Below are 19,202 nucleotides of genomic sequence, written 5' to 3'. Positions count from 1 at the left end.
TGCGTTCTAGGAACAGAGTTGGAGGGTTAATGAAGGGAAGGTCAGTCAGGCAACACAGGGCTTTGTAAGCGCTTCAAAAGACTTGGGTTTTCCTAAGGAGAGAAGGGGAGTCCTGAGAGAGTTTTCAGCAGAGAAGCCTCATGATGTGGCTCGACTTTTGTGTCTATAGTAGTAGAATATACATAATAGAAAATCTACCATTTTAGGTGCACTGTTCAGTGGCATTAAGGACATTCACACTGTTGGGCAGCCGTCACCATCATCCTTCTCCAGACCTTTGCGTCTTCCCAAACTGTGACTCTGACCCATTAAACACCAATTCCCCGACCCCTCCCCTTCTCCTGGCGCCCAGCATCATACTTTCTGTCTCTATGAATTTGCCTTATTCCAAGTCCCTCATGTAAGTGGCATCATGCAGTAGTTGTCCTCTGTGACAGGTTTATTTCACTTAGCATCATGTTTTCAAGATTCGCGCATGTTGCTGTTTAGTCGCTAAGTCATATCCTACTCTTTTTGCGACCCTGTGGAGCCTGCCAGGCTCCTCTGTCCATGGGGATTTCCCAGGCAAGGATACTGGAGTGGGTTGCCATTTCCTTCTCCAGGGGATCTTCACGACCCAGGGATCATCTATGCTGTAGCTTGTGTCAAACTTTCCACCCTAATATTTAAGGCTGAATAATATCACGTGGTGTGCGTAGAACACATTTCCTTTATCCATCCACTCACTCGTCAGTGGACACTTGGGTTGCATCCACATTTCAGCAGCTGTGTGAATAATGCTGAAAAATGTGAATAATGCTGCTCTGGACATCCTAGTGCACGTATCCACTTGAGCCTCTACTTTCATTTCTTTGGGTTGTGACTTAGGCTGCAGTGTGGACAGCAGACTGTACTGTAGGCAGACTGTACTGTAGGCAGACTGTACCGTAGGCAGGCTGTAGGGCTGAGGGCTCAGTAGGAGGGTGTTCTGGGGCTTCGGTCATAATCCAGGTGAGACATGGTGGGGGGGCCTGGGTCAGAGCCACGTGACGGGGGTGATGGCGATGGTCCAGCTGGTGGCGTTGTGGAGAGAGGAGAGATGGTGGGAGGAGTTGAGCAGGGCTCTGGGGTCTTTATCCGGGAACTTGGAAGGCTGAGTTCCCATTTTCTGAGACGGGTCCACAGTGGGAGGAGCAGGTTGAGGGTTGAGACCTGGGCTGTCTTCCCTCGTGTTGGTTGGAGAGGTTCTTGGACAGAAGGAAAGATGGGAACCAGGCAGTGGATGCTCTAGTCGGGAGTTAGGAGATGGGTGATTGGAGATGGTCCCCAAACAACTGGTGTTGGAAGCCAGGATGGGCTGCATTCCCCAGGGATCGAGTGTGGGCTGTTCCCAGATTGCCAGCGTTAGGGCGGGTATAACAGACATTTCAGGGTCACTGTGGCCATTGACAGAGGCAACTCAGGAGGAGTGGTCAGGGTGAAAGGGGATTCAACAGACAGTAGGGGTTCAGGCAGTGGAGACAGTGAGTAGAGATGCTTGATGAGTCCTGGGAGCTGAGCGAGATTGTCTAGAAGAAAGGGGTGGGAATAGCAGGCCGCCCTGGGGAGGGACAGTGAAGCTTCAGAATCTGGGAAGCAGAAAGTCTGGGTGCAGAGTGAGGTGGGCAGAGAAGGCAGCAGGGGTGGAGGTGGGGAGTCCGGGCTTCATTCTGGGGGTTTGAGCAGAGGCAGGACCCGGTCAGGTGTATGTTTCAGAGCCCCACCCTCTGGCCAGTGAGATGTTGGGGACGAGATGGAAAAGAAAGGGGTCTGAGTCCCTCTCTCTCTTTCTCCCCCTCTCACTCTCATCCCTCCCTTTGCTCGAGGGCGTCAGGATTTCTCAGGCGCAACCAGCAGATTCGGGCACCTTCACCTGTGTGGCCTCGAGCCCAGCAGGTGTGGCCAACAGACACTTCGTCTTGCAGGTGCACGGTACGGAGCAGGGGGTGGGTTACCGGGTCCTGTGGCCTTAGGGGTGAGAATCAAGGCCCTGTCCCCGCCCCTCTGCCCCTCTGTGTAGAACCGAGGGTTGGCCCTCAGGAATGTCAAGGCAGGACACACACGCAGCCCCTGGTTCATTCAGTCACTCTTTCATTGATCTCACAAGTGGTTCTTGGACACTAGCATGCCAGGGCCTCACCAGGATACAGCAGTGAGCAGAGGTGGCCGCTGACCTTAGGAGGTCGGTAAGGAAAACAGCTCTGTAGAAAGACAATTAAAATTCAAGGTGACTGGTGATGCCAGGGGAAGGAGAGGATGCCAGGGGAGCACCGAGGGGGCACCTTACCTGGTCTTGGGGGTTCAGGGAAGGCTTTCTGGAGGAGGTGAGGTCTAAGTTATGGACTGGAGATGAGAAGGAATAGACCGGGAGAAGGGCACTCTGGCCAATAGTTACAGCCTGTGCAAAGGTCCAGGGGCCACCTGGCATCAAATAAATTGACTCATGCTCACTCTTTGGCTCTGCACAGTGCCCCCTGTCCTGGTGCCGGCTGAGTTCCAGAATGACGTGGCAGTGGTCCGTGGCTCCCTGGTGTTCCTCCCCTGTGAAGCCCGGGGAAGCCCCCTGCCCTTTGTGTCATGGATGAAGGATGGGGAACCACTGTTGCCCCCGAGCGTGGAGCATGGGCCTGGCCTGCTGCTGGAGTCAGCGGAAGCGGGACACACAGGGACCTACTCCTGCGTGGCCATGAGCGAGGCAGGGGAAGCCAGGAGGCACTTCCAGCTGACGGTGATGGGTGAGTCGCCTGCCCCTAGTGCCAGCTTTTCTGGGCTGGAGGTGGCAGGGGGTCCTCAGGGTGGGGAGAAAATGGAGAAGGTGGTGAGGGAGGTGAGCACCCCAGAGGCTTGGGGCTTGGGGAACAGGCCTTGCTGACCTGGCTGCAGTGTCTGGGGACCCAGATTCTTCATTCTCCTGGGGCTGTGCCCCCCAGTCTCATCACCCAAACCTTGTAAAGCAGGTAAAAAGCCACTGAGGTCTCGGGGGTTCTGGGTCTCAAGCACAAGATTTTGCAAGAGCTGTGCCACATTGAAAAGATGCATCTCCCTTTATCCTGTTTTCTGGTTGGTTTTAAAACACAGATAATTGCCCCAGGCAGATGAGCCAATGGTCTGATGCTTTTAGGACCCTCCAACACCATCACCAGGTCTTCCCTGGTGGTTCAGTGGTAAAGAATCTGCCTGCAATGCAGGAGACATGGGTTTGATCCCTGGGTGGGGAAGATCCCCTGGTGAAGGAAATGGCTACCCACTCCAGTATTCTGGCCTGGGAAATCCCAAGGTTAAAGGAGCCAGGTGGGCTACAGTCCATGGGGCCGCAAAGAGCTGGACACGAGTGAAGAAGTAAGCTGCAGCAGCAGTAACACGACCACCACCGCCTGTTTGCGGCCTGTCTGCTGTCAGCATCTGGGTGGTGGGGGAGGGTGGGGGGTGGGGAGCCCCAGCTCCCAGTGCTCCCCACACGGCCCCCAAGGCTGACCCAGGGCGGGTTGTCTTGCAGATCCCCCCTACATCGAGGACTCAGGCGAGCCCGAAGAGCTGTTGCTGACCCCCGGCACCCCCTTGGAGCTCCTGTGTGATGCCCGGGGCACCCCCGCACCCAACATCACCTGGCACAAGGATGGGCAGGCCCTGAGCAGTCCAGAGGATGGCAAAGGGGCCAGGCGGATGCTCCAGGTGGAGAGTGTGCAGGTGCGGCTGCCCCTGCTGCCATGGGACGAGGAGGGGCGGGGAGGGGCCCAGCAGCACTCGGCAAGGTTCGGCCAAGCTCCCCTTTTGTTTGGGGTGTGAGGACGTGAAGATGAGCCCCTTGGCCCGGGGCCATGCCCTTGGGAACCCCCAGTCAGGTCTGACTCAAGGCTTATGCGGAAACAGGTAAATCCCTAGCCCAACCAGGAAAGAACTGGTACAGTCAAGGGGGACTTCCTGGAGGAGACGAGCTCTGCCCTAGCCCTGAAACAAGGGCGAGGCAGTAATAGGGAAGGAACGTCCCAGAGAGGAGAATGGGTTTGTGGCGAAGGCGGGGTGGCAGACAACAGGCCTGAGTCTGAGTCCTGGGCCCTTAGCTGTGTAAGTGGGAAGCCAGGTCAGGAGGCGGGCAGGCTGGGGCCAGAGGCAGCTGCTCACCCTGCTCCATCCCCAGGTGGGTGATGCTGGGCTCTACACTTGCCTGGCCCACAGCCCTGCCGGTGAAGCTGAGAAGAGCTTCCGGGTCAGAGTTCAAGGTATGGGGTGCCGGAGCGGGGGCAGGAGAGGAAGGCAGAATGGGACGGGCCACGGCGAGTCCATCTCTCATGCCCTCCCTGCCTGCCCCACCAGCCCCCCCAAATGTCATTGGGCCCCATGGCCCCCGCTTTGTGGTTGGCCTGGCCCCGGGACAGCTGGTTCTAGAGTGCTCGGTGGAAGCAGACCCAGCACCGGAGATCGAGTGGCACCGAGAGGGCGTCCTGCTGCAGGTGGGTGGCAGGCTGGGCCCCTGGGGCGCTGCCTTCCGTCCCTCTCGGGCCCCAGGCCCTGAGCAGGCTGGCTCCCGGGTGCCAGGAGCCTGCTCTCCTGACTGTTAAGTTGTATCTCCGCCCTCTTAAATTGTTATATTACTATTACCTCATATTGGTGACGGGGCCACTGAGATGAGGCTAAGGTTTGCACCCAGGACTTTTGATGCCTGTCTACTGTACCTTTGAGCCAGGCCTCGTGACTGTGTGGCCTGGGGCCCGTTCCTGAGGTTCTCTGTGCTCACCCCTGAGATGAGGCCCATTTGAGGCTGTGGATTCAAGGACTGTAGATCTGAGGGAGGCTCCAGCTCCTGGTCTGAGCCTGAGCGCCCTGCAATAGGCCCAAAGGCGGAGCTCCAGGGAGGACGCCCTTCCCTCCCAAAGGAGTCTGTTTCCCCAGAGAGTCCTCAGTTGGGCACCAGTGCAGGGCCAGTCCCACTGGTTCCATGACCGGGCCACCTGGGGGGCTGGCCAGGTCCAGTCCCCCACTGATGAGGGTCTGCCACCCGGTGGGGGGTCTCTCCAGGCAGATGCCCACACCCAGTTCCCCGAGGAGGGCAGATTCCTCCAGCTGCAGGCCCTGAGCACGGCCGACAGCGGCGACTACAGCTGCACCGCCCGCAATGCGGCGGGCAGCACCAGCCTGGCCTTCCACGTGGAGGTCCACAGTGAGTGCTCCCAGCCCACCCGCCCTGCCCACCCTCCGGAGAGCAACAGACTCCCAGCACCCGCTCTCTCTGTGCCCCTCCTCCAGTGGTACCCACCATCCATCCAGGACCACCTATAGTGAACGCCTCTATGAACCAGACGACCCTGCTGCCCTGCCAGGCAGACGGTGCCCCCCGGCCCCTCGTGAGCTGGCTGAAGGACGGGGTCCCCCTGGATCCTGAGAGCCCCAGGTGGGTGCTGGCAAGGGGCAGCCTTAGGAAGGAGCTCAGGTACCTCTCTGCAGGTTGTAAGTGGAAGCCCACCTGGGCAGTTGGAGCAGAAAGGACATGGATCTTCTCAGAATCCAAGGGCAGACATGCCCATTGGTTAAAGGCCTGAGAACCCTGGTCTGTCTGTCTGTCTGTCTGTGTCTGGTTTTGACTCTCGCTTGCTAACCTCTGTTTCCGTGTGTGAGTTTTAGGCCTCTCTGTCCCTCAGATCAACTTTCTATACCTTCTTTCTCTGTGAACAGGTTAGGGATGCTCCCCCACCAGCCTCCCACGCCGCCCAAGTTATAACTCCTCCGTTCACACAAGTTGCAGAGCCTGGAGAGCTGTCTGTGAATCCCAGTTCCAAGTTCCCAGGGCAGAGAATTCCATTGGCCCGGCCTGCGGGGTGTGTCCGTCCCCAGTCCAATTGGCCGTGGCCAAGGGTGGGATCACAGAGTACAGTCTGGCCCCTGGGAAAGGGCAGTTGCCAGACCTGATCTAGAGGCTGTTCTCCGAAGGAGTGGGGGTACCACTGCCTGCGGGCTCTTGGGGAGAGCCTGGGTCAAGGTGGGAGCGTGGAAGGCCGGAAGCAGCCCCCCTCACCCTTTCTGGTTCTAGGTCACCATGTGGGTTGCTGCCCATGGCCGTGACCCCCACCCCACCCAGACCTTGGCCTCAAACCTGCAGGACTCCTGAGTTAGCAACCTCTTGCTGGAAAAGTGAGGGACCGAGGGGAGGGTCTTGCTGGAGACACCACCAGGCATCCCCTCCCTGTGTTCCAGGTTTCAAATTTTGTCTGAGGGTTCCCTGAGGATCCAGCCAGTCCTCGCCCAGGACACCGGCCACTATCTCTGCCTGGCATCCAACCCTGCAGGTTCTGATCGGCAGGGTCGTGACCTCCGGGTCTTTGGTAGGTAGATGAGTAAAGAAAGTGTGTTTTTTTGCCTTCAGCACCCACCCCCTGTCTGGGCCAGGTCCTGCTTAGCTTCTGGGTCATCCTAGCTGTCAGGAGTCAAGAGCAATGGTCTCCAAATGTTTTTTGACTATGAAGCCCATTGGTTAAAAGTTTTGAGTGTGTATACTCAAAGATGCATATTTGTTTTTATACAAACATATACACTTACTACTATACTATTATATTGAGAGAGAAAAGATGTACAAGCTGTATAACACTCAGAATCACTGAGCCAGAGGCTCTAATCTGCTCTTCAATCCAATTGATGACCTTGGTGGAGGAGCTGAGCACTGGCCTCAGGCAGGCTGCTGGGGAATTTTGCCCTGGAGGCCCCATTCAAGGAGAGGTAGTTAGGGAGATGCCAAACTCCGGTGAGCAAAGGTCCCATCACCCCAGCTTTGGGAGCCCATTGGAAGACCCACTCCGGGAGTTTCTCCTGCCTCCCAGTCCCTGCTTCCTTGGGAGCGGGTTGAAGGGGATAAGAGTAAACCCTGCTCCTTGACTTCCTCTCTGGGCACAGCCCCACCAGACCCCCTGCCGCTGCCTGCGTTCCGCACCGTGTCTCCTGATCACTGCTTTCTCCCCAGAGCCTCCAACCATCGCCCCCGGCCCCTCCAACCTGACCTTGACTGCTCACACCCCAGCCTCGCTGCCCTGTGAGGCCAGTGGCTCCCCCAAGCCCCTCGTGGCCTGGTGGAAGGATGGACAGAAGTTGGACTTCCGCCTGCATCAGGGCACCTACAGGTGCTGAGCTGGTACTTCCGGGGACATCAGGAGATCCTCAGGGTGGAGGAGGGATTGCCCATCTCACAGACGGGGAGCTGGGTCAGAACCGAGGTAGGGATGTGCTTGGGTCTCACTCACCAAAGCCAGCACCAGAACTTTTGTGTCCGGACCTCAGGGGGCAAGGAGATCTTTACAGGAGATGCTCGGTAGGAGGTGGGGGCATTGGTGACATAAAGCCAACTGGAGAATATATGGCCTTTGAAACCACTTCAGTCACTATTTAAAAACCCACCTAGAAGCTTAAGTTCATGCTGGCTGAGACTGAACCCATAGCGCCTGCAGCAGCCTTGGTCTCCCTGTTTCTCAAATCTGATCCTGAGCTGATCCCTGGGAGGATTAAGGGAGCCGGTTCAGCAATGAATTCACCAGGTATTTGTTGTGTTAGGTGCCGGGTCATCGCGGAGCTTTGTGATGAAACAGGTGTTCAGTGAACACAAGCAGTTCTAATCAGGGCTTTGGATGGGGTTGCTACTGCAGAAGTTATCCCAGGTGCTGACTGTAGAAAACTTTCTAGGATTATGGAGAAACCCAGGCACAGACACTAAAACCGCCCACAAACTCAACAGCTTGACCTTAGGAGATGGAAAATTCTAGGAGAAACTTTTCGAGTCAGCCCTGGGGGCCAGATACAGGAAGGGAAAACAGTCAGGAGACACATGCCCTGCCTCCAACTTTCCCAGCCAGGGAAGTCATGGCTGGCTGGTTTCAGGTCAGCCAAGCCAGTCACTTAGCAGATGATTGTCTGTCTCTCCGTCCAGACTCCTGCCCTCCAACGCCTTGCTCCTTGAAGCCCCCAGCCCCCAGGACTCAGCCCAGTTTGAGTGTGTGGTGAGCAATGAAGTGGGTGAGGCCCGCAAGCTCTACTGGGTGATGGTTCATGGTGAGTTCAGGGTCAGGGCTGATAGTTTACGGGAAGCTCACGGTCAGGGGTGAAGGTTGAGGACAGTGCCTCCCTCTCCTGGGCGCTCTCTCCGCTTGCAAGGACCTGAGGGTTCCCCCGAGTCTTTCTTTTATTCCTGAATCACCTCCTCCAGGAAGCCCTCTCTGATCCTGCCCTCTCACACTGACATAACCCGACTCCAGCACAGCCTGTGGGAGCTTGTAGGAGAGGCTTCTCCCTAAATCCAAAATGTTCTGAACCCAAATCTGACCTTGTCATCACCCCAGATAAAAGCCCCTCCCACCATGGCTGCCCACTGCCCTCAGGATAGAAAGCTCAGTGTCACCTGGGCTCACAAGGCCAGCCCTGCCAACCCCCAGGTTCAGCTCAGCCTTTTGTTCCTTACCTCGGGGCCGTTGCACATGCTGTTCCCTCTGCAGTGAACACTCTTCCCTTCACCCAGGCAACACCTGCTCTTCCTTCAGGTCTCAGGTTAAATGCCATGTCCCCCGAGGGCCTTCTCTGGCCTCCCCAGCTCTGTGCCCCCACCAAGCGCCCTTGTCTTGTGAAACGCTCCCTGAGATACCTGGCTAGTATTTCTAGAAAGCAGTTCATAACTATCCCCCGGGCCCAGCAGAACAGCTGAGTGAACGAATGTGACTGCCTCTCTGCTGTGCCTCGCTGCCTGGCTCCCATCACTGACATCCCCGTGTCTTAGTCCATCTGTCCTCCTTGTCCGCCTGGCCCCGTGGCTCTGTGATCCCCGGGGCACCTCAAGCCCTGACTTGTGTTTCAGTGGCTCCCACCATTGCCGACGACCAGACAGACTTCACGGTGACCGTGAGGGCGCCTGTGGTCCTCACATGCCACAGCACGGGCATGCCGGCCCCGGTCGTGTCCTGGAGCAAAGCAGGCACCCGGCTGGGGGTGCGAGGGAACGGCTACCGCGTGTTACCTTCAGGTGAGGAAGGGTGAGCCGCGTGGACCTCTGCGGAGGGGACACGGAGGGACACTGGGCAGAGGCCGTGGAAGCAGCCCACGGGGGCCTGGTGGTTGAGCAAGATGGAAAGTGCTGGCCCGACTCTGCCATTCCCTCCCTGTGTGACCTGGGAGAACCCCCTGACCCTCTCTGGGTCTGCCCATCCAATCACTGGAGTGTTGATATTTATCAGTTGGTCCCTAATGCTAGCTGGCAAATTGGTGCTGCTTAATGACAAAATGAGAAAGATAAGGGTTACGTGAGAGTTTTCATAAAGCTGGTTTTAGCTCATTAGAATTGTCCTTTATTCTGAAATAGCGCTTTTCTTAATAATTTGGGGTTGAAAGTTTTTATGAAATTAAGGTGATAGTAGATGTGATGTGACTTAAGTGGTAGTAGGTGTGACTTAAGTGTCTTTGCTTGTCAAAATAAAAAGTTGGCAACTTTACGGGGATTCTCCAAATTAAATGTATTTGTATTGGTTATGGAAATCCTAAAGTGTGTGAACCATTGGCCAGATCTGTAGTTGTCCAACTCTTTCAAAGCAGTAGAACTCTTCCTTCTGACAAGTGGCTATGAGGAAGCTGGACATGTGAGAGAAGCTAGGTTCTGGTTCTGTTTGGGGCTGGGGTGGGTGCTGCAGAGTGGTCCAGAGTCAGGCGGGCCTCGGCTTCCCTTGCCCACTCAGGAGGCCCTCAGGGGTCTACAGGGAATGATTTAGAAACCACCTTACCTGACTGTTAAGGTGCAGCTTACAGTCTGGGAAGGTTGAAATGGTGTTCACTGAGCAGCCAAGACTGAGGCAGAGAGGGCCAAGGGAAGACAGAGGAGGTGGTAACCCAGGAGAGCTGCCTGGAGGAGGCAAATTTTGAGCAGCACACAACAAGGACAGCAGAGTGAAGGCCTGTGGAACCTTGCTAAGGTGGAGGTGGGCCAGGGATTCCAGGTGGGGCAGTGGCAGATTCAGGCACATCACAGCCAGAAAGGTCTAAAGACCATCCTGTGTGATTCCACATTGTACACCTGGCCCAGAGACTGGAAGGTGCAGAGAGCGGAAGGGACTTGCCCATGGTTATGCTCTGGGCAGGGAGAGAGGCAGGCCCAGGTTCCCGCATGCTCCTTACAGATGGGCAGGGAGGCAGGTTGCATGGTCTGCAACAGAGACACCAGGGTGGGATGTGTAAGAGCCCAGCCGGCTTCTCCCCTGGGATGTCCGTTCCGGGTCCCCTCATCCCTCTCTGTGCCCCATTCCCACCCACAGGGGCCCTGGAAATTGGGCAGGCCCTCCCCATCCACACCGGCCGCTACACCTGCACGGCCCGCAACGCTGCCGGCATGGCCCACAAGCACGTGGTCCTCACTGTGCGAGGTGAGCGTCCCCGGGCCGGACAGCTGTGGCCCTGGAGGCAGGGGAGCAGGTGGAGGGCTAGGGGATTCTCTGGGAGAAAAGACTTAGCCTGCCTATGTCCTCCATTCCGAGGTTTCCGGAAGCCCCTGTTCCCTTTAGAAGCCTCTGTCTCTGGTGCTCAGACACCCCTCGGTTGGAGGTGTCCCCAGGGACCTCTGCCGCCCTGTTCCTTTGCAGCCTCCCCCGTGGTGAAGCCACTGCCCAGTGTGGTCTGGGCGGTGGCCAAGGAGGAGGTACTGCTGCCCTGCGAGGCCTCGGGCCTCCCCCGGCCGAGCATCACCTGGCAGAAGGAGGGGCTCAGCGTGCCTGCGGGTAAGTCCCCTCTTGGGGTCCTCCTTCCTGTCCCGGGGCCGCCCACTCCTGCGGGGAGGTCTGGAAAGCCCATGCCCTGCCCAGAGGCATGGCACCCACCTGTCTTCCCTCACCAGCCCAGAGCTCTTCATTCTGCCTGAGCACTTGGTGGCTGGGTTGGGGGACTGAGGAGGGGGATAGCCCAGAAGGGCTCTGGGTCCAGCGTCCAGGCTCACTCTGTCCCCCGGTCAGCCTGTGACCACAGCAAGTCACTTGCCTGGTCAGACCAAGCCGCCCAAGCAGCCTTCCAGCCCTCCTTGGGGGTCCTGCTGCCCCAGCCACCAGCTCCCAATTCCTCCCCACCAAATCCAGGGGCCGGTACCCAGGTCCTACCCAGTGGACAGCTGCGGATTATCCATGTCAGCCCAGAGGATGCCGGGAACTATTTCTGCCTCGCCCAGAACAGCGCAGGCAGTGCCGTGGGGAAGACTCGGCTGGTGGTGCAAGGTGGGCCCGGGGAGGGGGACCAAAGTGGACCCCCGTGAGCTAGGGGCTTTGAGACTCCTGAGAGCCCCTTCGGTCTTGGCCTGGCTGGTCCCAGGTGGGGCATGTCCCTGCGTCCACGCCTATTCCAGCATGGCTGATGGTTCTAGAAGGAATTCAAGGAACACAGCTCCCATTTTTGCACCCAAGGTCTGGCTTCAGACAGTAACTCCAGTCCTCTCTGCTTCCTCTGGCCTCTCGTGGGAAACGAATCTGGTTGTTCTTCGCTCACATTGGCTTTGCAGTAGCAACAGCCATTCCTGTCGTCTTAGTCCCTGTGTGCGCGTGTGTGTGAATGGGGGTCACTATATCACAGCTTCACCAAACTCGAGAAAATCCCCAGGCTGTGCAGACCACAGGCAATGGCTTATGACCAGGGGACAGTGAGGGGTCCAGCAGGTGAGGTGGAAGAAGGGGCTGAGGCTGTGCCAAGTGCAAGGGCACTGGGACAGGGGTAAGCCACCCCAGGCCAGCCCCAGTCCCCGAGTGGACTCCCCTTCCCCCTACAGTCCCGCCCGCGATCAAGACTGGCCTCCCCAACCTGTCCATCACCGAGGGCGCCCACGCCCTCTTGCCCTGTACCGCCAGCGGCAGCCCCGAGCCTAACATCACTTGGGAAAAGGATGGCCAGCCTGTGTCCGGAGCCGAGGGGAAGTTCACCATCCAGCCTTCCGGGGAGCTGTTGGTGAAAAACTCGGAGGTGAGGGCCTGGCCCCAGGGAGCAGAGGGAGATGATAGTGACGGCGGAAGCAGCAGACACCGTGTGTCATGGTCTGTGCTGAACCCTGCGCCGCTTCTTAATCCTCGAACCTGGGGAAGTAGGTGTTATCACCCCCGCTGCAGACGAGGAAGTGCTCCCCTGGTGGTTCAGTGGTAAAGAATCTGCCTGCCAGTGCGGGAGACCCAAGTTCAATCCCTGGGTGGGGAAGATCCCCTGGAGAAGGAAATGGCAACCCACTCCAGTATTCTTGCCTGGGAAATCCCATGGACAGAGGAGCCTGGTGGGCTACAGTCCACAGGGTCTCAGAGTCAGACATGACTTAGTGACTAAACAGCAACAACAGATGAGGAAACTAAGGTTCAGAGTGTACCCAGGTGTTCAAGACATGCTGTTTCCAAGAGGCAGAATGGAGATTTGAATCAGGACCTCTGTGGCTAGTTCCTGGGGAGGGAAGGAGCCCTGGAGGGAAGGAGAGGGGTGCATGGCAATGACTTTATGTCCCCAAACTGCCCCTACTCTTCTCAACCTGAGCCACGGGCGTGGATGGGACCCGGGCCCCCTTCCCCCATCAGCATGCATCATGTTCTATAATGACAAAAAGTCGCTCTCCAGTTAGATGGGCAGCTGGCTGCTGGGCGGGCACACCAGAGGGGGTCTCGGGGGCAGGGATCCTGCCACACAGGGAGCCAGATGTGCAGTGGTGAGCCCTGTTGAGATGCCCATTGGGATGTCTCCTCTCAGAGAAGGACTGGCCTCAGGGATGATGGATGAGGTGAGCTCAGGTCCCATCCTGCACACGTAATAGGTGCTCAGCGAATGGTGACTGTTACGAGCGTGTGGTCAGGCCTGGATGATAAAGGCTGAAAATTCAATAAACAATCAGATGAAGATTTTTTTTTAAAGGGAATTTAATTTGAGCCCAACCGAGGATTATAACCCAGGGGACCTGTTAGACATCAAAGACACAGTCACATACATTTTTAAGACAAAGAATCATATATCAAAATGAGATACTGGTATTTTAAATAAAGTTAACCAAAGACACATACTCCAGGTAAGCACATACAAAGTGAGCAGCAAGTCACCATGACCCGCTTAGAGAGCTGGGATAGAATGCTCTTCTTTTAAGAAGTTATGTTGCTAGCGTCTGAGCAAAGAAAAAAGATTGGTCTTTACGGCCAAGCAGGCACATCCATCTTTGAGGAGGTCTGGTTAATGGGTAGTGCAGTTTAGTGAGAGGAAGGGGAGGCCCAAAAAGACTTGGAGAGAGAATCTGATGTTTCATTTTTCTTGTCCTGCCTTAAAATATAAATTTTATTTCATCAAAACGCATAGCCAGGACTTCCCTGGCGGTCCAGTGGTTAAGACCCTGTGCTCCCAATGCAGAGGGCACGGGTTCCATCCCTGGGTGGGGAACTAAGATCCTACAAACCGCACATGGCACCGTCCAAAGAAAGAAAACCAGTGCCTAGCCATATGGAGGTTTCAGGGAGGCACAGTGGTGAAGCCAAGCCGTTCACCAGTTGTGTGACTGGGGCAAGTCACTTTGCCTCTCTGGGCAGCATGGTCCACGGGAACCTTCCCGGGAGCAGGTCCCCAGGGAACATTCTGGCTGTAGCGGGAACAGTTCTCAGGCTGACTCCTCCCTTTGCCCACAGAGCCAGGACGCTGGCACTTACACCTGTACCGCTGAGAACGCTGTGGGCCGTGCCCGCCGCCGAGTGCATCTCACCATCCTGGCCCTGCCTGTCTTCACCACTGTGCCCGGGGACCGCAGCCTGCGCCTCGGGGACAGGCTGTGGCTTCACTGTGCGGCCCGAGGCAGCCCTACACCCCGAATAGGCTGGACCATCAACAACCGGCTAGTCACAGGTCTCGGCCTGCTGGGGGCGGGCGGGACAGGGACCTGGGACCCTGGGAGGTTGAAGAGGATGGGGAAGAGGGTGCTAGTCAGCCTGTGGGTTCTGGGTCTCCAGACTTGGCCCTGCGTTGGGGGGACAGGGCAAACACACGTGGCCCTACGTGACCAGTCACAGGTCAGACCCGACAAGAAGCCACCTGCAAAAAAGACTCTGGAGACCTCCGGGCCAGGAACATTGACCGAACTCCAACCTAGCCCCTCAGCAAACTCCTCCCACCTGTACCTCAGGCACTATTTTGGGAGGCCCAAGGGTTGGATAGCATCACCGACTCTATGGACACAAACCTGGCAAACTTCGGGAGATAGTGAGCGACAGGGAGGCCTGCGTGCTTCAGTCCATGGGGTTGCAGAGTCGGACACAATTTAGCAACTGAGCAACAACAAGGTCTATCCAGGCCCTGTGGTATATAGAGTATGTGCTCAGTAAGTGTCTGTTGAATGGATGAATTGCTAAGCCCCCTCCACTGCAAATGATATTTTCAGACCCTCTTAGCCCAGGTGCTGGGGAACAGGTGTGGCTCCCGTTTGTACACCTACAGAAAGCTTTGCTTCAACCCCATGGCTTCCTGGGCAGGGAGCTTGGGAAAGAGATTCAGCCTTTGTGAGCCCTGCTCTTCATCTTAAAATGGAGAAAGCTGTGTGCCTGAGGGCAGCATGATTCAATGCAGAAGGCACGCCTGGCAGGGCCTCGCCCAGAGTAAAAGGCCCATCAGTGTAGCACTTGCCCTTGTGCCTGATGTAGGGACCATGTCTAATGATGACAGGGAAATCAAAGGCTGGCCACAGCACCTATCTGTATGTAGATCGTGGCATCATCTCTACAAGTATCACGTGTTAATAGGTCTCCAAACACCTTCCCTGGGCCACTCATCAAACTCAGTGTGAACAGGAAAATGAGAAAAGACAGGTCCTCGACTGCACCCTGTAACATGGCCTGTGCCTGCCGTGATCGGGTCTGACTTGCTCAGGCTTCCAGTCCAAGGACACTTTGTGCCTTTATGAAGCACCTGCTGGATACTCAGGCCCGAGTTAAGTGTTCCGGGCAGGAGGTCCCGGCACCCTGAGCCCAGAGCTCCACGGGGCGTCTCTTTCTCTGCCACAGAAGGGGTGTCTGAGCAGGACGGGGGCAGCACACTGCAGCGGGTGGCAGTCACCAGAGAGGACAGTGGGACCTACATCTGCTGGGCGGAGAACAGAGTGGGCCGCGTGCAGGTGGTCAGCTTCGTCCACGTGAAGGGTAGGCAATGACCCCGTGGGCTTCCTCCAGACTTCTGCCAACCCAGTCTAGTGGTTTTTCTAAGAAACTGGCCTCCTGATCTCTGAACCAATACCTCTCCACCCTGGTTGGCCTTTGGAATCTCCTGGGGGGCTTCATAAAACCCTGAGGCCCAGATTTCACCTGACCAGTAAAGGCCCCAACATCAGTATTTTTTACCCTCCCCAGATGTCTCGGGCCTTCCCAGGTGGCACTAATGGTAAAGAACCCGCCTGCCAGTGCAGTTAGACCTAGGAGATGAGGGTTCAATTCCTGGGTCAGGAAGATCCCCTGGAGGAGGCCATGGCTACCCACTCCAGTATTCTTGCCTGGAGAAGCCCTTGGACAGAGGAGCCTGACGGGCTACAGTCCATAGCGTTGTACAGAGTCAGACACAACTAAAGTGACTTAGCATGCCCAGATGCCCCGGCTGCAGGTAGAATGAGATCTGACCCACTGACCTTCAGCACTACCCTTAGCTGGACAGGGTAAGTGTGGGAGGGGGCCGGGGGCCTGGCCAACAATGTGAGAATCTCACCAGTTTTCCAACTGCCCCCCACAGCCCTCCTCCCCCAGGAGCAGCCCAGTAACCCTCATGGCACCATGATGTGCAGACTCAACTTTAGGATGGGAGGGTGGGGCCCAATGGACAGAATGAGCTGCCCCTGGCACCAGGACGCTACTGTCAGTAGATTCAACCTCAGGAAAGCAGCAAGGGTGAAAACCGGCACAGGGCAGCCAAGAGTGGTTTAAGCATTGCATGGAATGAGAATCGGAGACGTCTCAGTGTTGCTGTGTCCGACAGAGGTGTCCTAATGACCCTGTCATCCTTGTTTACCAAAGTACTCTATGAGTATATGACATTCATACCATTTCTCCATTCCTGTGCCTGTCTCAGGCATCACTAATCAATCATAGCACTATTCCCACTCGGCTTCAAATCCTCAGCACCGTGTTCCTGGCAGCTACTGCCAAGCTAGTGCACTTGACCCATGACACGGAAGTTGTTTGCTATCCCTAATGCATTGACTCTACACAGCCATGCCGAACCAGCAGGAGCCTCTGTGGGTCATTGGGGTCTGGCAGGCAGGCCTTTGGGGATGGATTCGTGGGAGGCTTAACCTAAAGGGGACCTCCTTTCTGACCCCCCTGTCTGATGTCACCTGACGCAGAGGCCCCTGTCCTACAAGGGGAGTCATTTTCCTACCTGGTGGAACCCGTCGGGGGTAGCATCCGGCTGGACTGTGCAGTCCATGGAGACCCAGCGCCTGACATCTACTGGATCAAAGATGGCCTTCCGCTGCGGGGCAGCCGGCTCCGGCACCGGCTGCAGAATGGCTCACTGATCATCCGCAGGACGGAGGCAAGGCGGGGCCCGGGGCTGGGCTGGGGCCACCCAGGACAAGCTCCGCTCTGTCTGATGGCCCAAGATACTTGTTTAGTAGGTTGGCACCTGCTGATACAGTCTTCAAAGCGCTTTCCTGCCCATACCCCGAGATTCTCCCCTGACTAACTAGGGCGACCTCCAGCCAATGGCTTCACTTCTCTGCACCTCAATTACTTTATCCATTCAGTGGGGCTAATAATCATCCCACCTCATAGATGTGCAGTGAGAAATCAGTGAGATGACCCACACCAGGTATGAGAGTGACTGGCCCCTCGGTAATGCTAATGTATATAATCGATAACTACCCCATGGAGCAGAGTAAGCAGATAAGAGTGCACCATTTTACAGATGAAGACACTGAGGGTCAGAGAGGCCCCCAGTCAGTAAGCACCTGAGTCAAGACCCCACCCCAGGTATCCTGATTCCTACTCCACGCTGTTTCCAAAGCCTTGAACTCAGAGGCAGTCTGCTTGCTCACCTTTGCTTCTGTGTCCCAAGTCCCAGTGGTTGCTCAGAAACCCACAGTTCAGGGCTGTCATGGACTCGCTTTAGAGGTCCTTAATCTCACCCATTTGGGAGCCTGTCTCAGACCAGTATCAAGGCAGCTACAGCAGCAGCAACGGGGCTTCCGTGACCTGCATATTTACAGTGTGGGGCCAGGCACTGTGCCTCGCGCTTAGTGAGCGTGATCTCATCTGATGCTTACAACAATCCTATCATCCCCATTTCAGAGATGGGGAAACTGAGTCTCCAGAGACACAGTCATGCACTAGTAATGGGTTCAATATGGTAAGCAGGGGAGCCAGAGCCGGTCCCATCTTGGACTGATGCCCAACTCTGCCCTCTTAATTGCATGCCATGCCTCCCGCTTACAGTCCCTTGGGAGCGGCCTCCGGGAAATTATCTTCTGGGTGTGGACCCTGGCCTTGGCTGCCCCCAGCTCCATCTCATGGCGGTACTGCCCCTCGGAAGTGAATCTGAGCCAGCATTCTTCCTGAGTTGCCTCATTGCCGTGGTCATGGATATCCCAGGACGAAGTCTTCCGTTTCACCAGGGCCGGGAAGTGCTGTAAACACTCCCTCCTCCCCTGGAAGCCTTGCAGCTGTGCCCCCAAGGAGCCTGCAGTTCTGTGTCTGCACCTGTTCTTGTCTAACTCAGTGTTGCCCAAACTATTTTTTAAAAAGGCATCCCTAATAATGTGCGGTGGCATCATAATACTTTAATGTACGTAATTCAGAAGAGGTGGATCTCATGCATGCGTTGGCAGCATATGGCTCCACTTAGAGCCATGAACCGCCACCACCCTCAAGCTGCAGGTGTGAAAGGGGCAGGAGTTTCCTCTCTGGATTCTATTCAGCAGTAGCCGTGGCTGCCCTGCTGATGGAACGTGCTGGCCCCTGGCTGGTTTGGGCTCTCAGCCCCTTCCCGGTTAGGCGGGCCTTGCTCCAGGGGCCCCTTCCCGTGTCCAGCTGTCCCCAGATGCTCCCTGCCCCCCTCGTCCTCCTCTCCTGAATGCCACGCCCCCTTCTGTGCCCGCCCGCAGATGGACGATGCAGGACAGTACCAGTGCCTGGCAGAGAACGAGCTGGGCGCTGTGGAGAAAGTGGTGGTCCTTGCGCTGCAGAGTGAGTCTCGGGCCCGCCTTTCCTGGGCCCTGGGTGGGGGGACGCCAGGTGACAGGGGTCCTCAGGGGGCAGCTGTGCTGAGGCTGTGGCTGTCTGATGGGACAGGAGGGCCATTCTGAATATTTACTCAGAACACACAGTTGAAGTTCCATGAATTGTCTCTACGACGTGGGATGGGAATCAGAGGCTGGTGAGTCCTAGGGACCCAGCAGCCAGGCCTGGGGGATCCTGTTTATGCAGAACTCAAGGGACTTCCCTGGTGGTCCGCTAGTTAAGTCGCCACGCTTCCAATGCAGGTGGTATGGGTTTGATCCCTGGCTGGGCAACGAAGATCCCACACGCTGCGTGGCACAGCCAAATGAATAAATACAGTTAAAAAAAAAAAAAAAAAAGAACTCAAAACTGTCACCAAGGTGATCATGACAGCTCCTACATTTGCCAAGCAGCTTATAACTAACAAAGCACCATGTGAGCCTCAAAATAAGCTTATGAAACAGTCTGAGTAGGAATTTTTTTAAAGTTTTTATTGGAGTATAGTTGATTTATTAATATAATGTGTTAGTTTCTGCTGTACGGTAAAGTGAAACAGTCATGCATACACATATATCCACCCTTTTTTAAGATTCTTTTCCCATACAGGTCATCCCACATAGAGTCTGGAGCGCCCTTTGCTACGCAATAGGTCGTTGTTAGTTATCTATTTTGTAAACAGTAGTGTGTGTATATGTCAATCCCCATCTCTCAGTTTACCGCTCCCCCCAGCTCTGGAAGGAAATAATGCCATCTGCAGCAACATGAACGGGCCTAGAGCTTGTCATAGTGAATGAAGTAAATTAGAGAAAGACAAATACCATATGGTATTGCTTATATGTGGAGTCAGAAAAATATGGTACAAATGAACTTATTTACAAAACAGAAATAAACAGGGATTTTTAATGATACTCTGTGTTGATTAACACTCAAGGAGGAGGGTACATGTTGCAAGAGGACACCTCAGTGAAATTTCATCACATGATCCGAAAACAG

General features: G+C 55.9%; 1 protein-coding gene across 2 annotated transcripts in view; it reads left to right on the top strand.

Annotated features, from left to right (window-relative positions):
- HMCN2 (hemicentin 2) overlaps window positions 1–19,202 on the top strand; it is a 173,403-nt gene that overhangs the window by 136,892 nt on the left and 17,309 nt on the right. For both annotated transcript variants that reach the window (XM_043916716.1, XM_043916715.1), the window contains exons 67-85: window positions 1,853–1,950; window positions 2,487–2,753; window positions 3,515–3,705; window positions 4,157–4,238; window positions 4,333–4,469; window positions 5,035–5,176; window positions 5,263–5,407; window positions 6,208–6,335; window positions 6,968–7,124; window positions 7,925–8,046; window positions 8,843–9,007; window positions 10,287–10,394; window positions 10,611–10,745; window positions 11,097–11,231; window positions 11,777–11,967; window positions 13,647–13,860; window positions 15,012–15,146; window positions 16,337–16,527; window positions 18,095–18,176. In XM_043916716.1, the coding sequence (XP_043772651.1) occupies window positions 1,853–1,950; window positions 2,487–2,753; window positions 3,515–3,705; window positions 4,157–4,238; window positions 4,333–4,469; window positions 5,035–5,176; window positions 5,263–5,407; window positions 6,208–6,335; window positions 6,968–7,124; window positions 7,925–8,046; window positions 8,843–9,007; window positions 10,287–10,394; window positions 10,611–10,745; window positions 11,097–11,231; window positions 11,777–11,967; window positions 13,647–13,860; window positions 15,012–15,146; window positions 16,337–16,527; window positions 18,095–18,176 (2,825 nt within the window). The remainder of the gene's footprint in view (window positions 1–1,852; window positions 1,951–2,486; window positions 2,754–3,514; window positions 3,706–4,156; window positions 4,239–4,332; window positions 4,470–5,034; window positions 5,177–5,262; window positions 5,408–6,207; window positions 6,336–6,967; window positions 7,125–7,924; window positions 8,047–8,842; window positions 9,008–10,286; window positions 10,395–10,610; window positions 10,746–11,096; window positions 11,232–11,776; window positions 11,968–13,646; window positions 13,861–15,011; window positions 15,147–16,336; window positions 16,528–18,094; window positions 18,177–19,202) is intronic.

Source organism: Cervus elaphus, chromosome 11 (genome assembly GCF_910594005.1).
Source record: "Cervus elaphus chromosome 11, mCerEla1.1, whole genome shotgun sequence".
Lineage (NCBI taxonomy): Eukaryota > Metazoa > Chordata > Mammalia > Artiodactyla > Cervidae > Cervus > Cervus elaphus.
The sequence above is the reverse complement of the archived record's forward strand: the minus strand, read 5'-3'. Positions and strand labels throughout refer to the sequence as shown.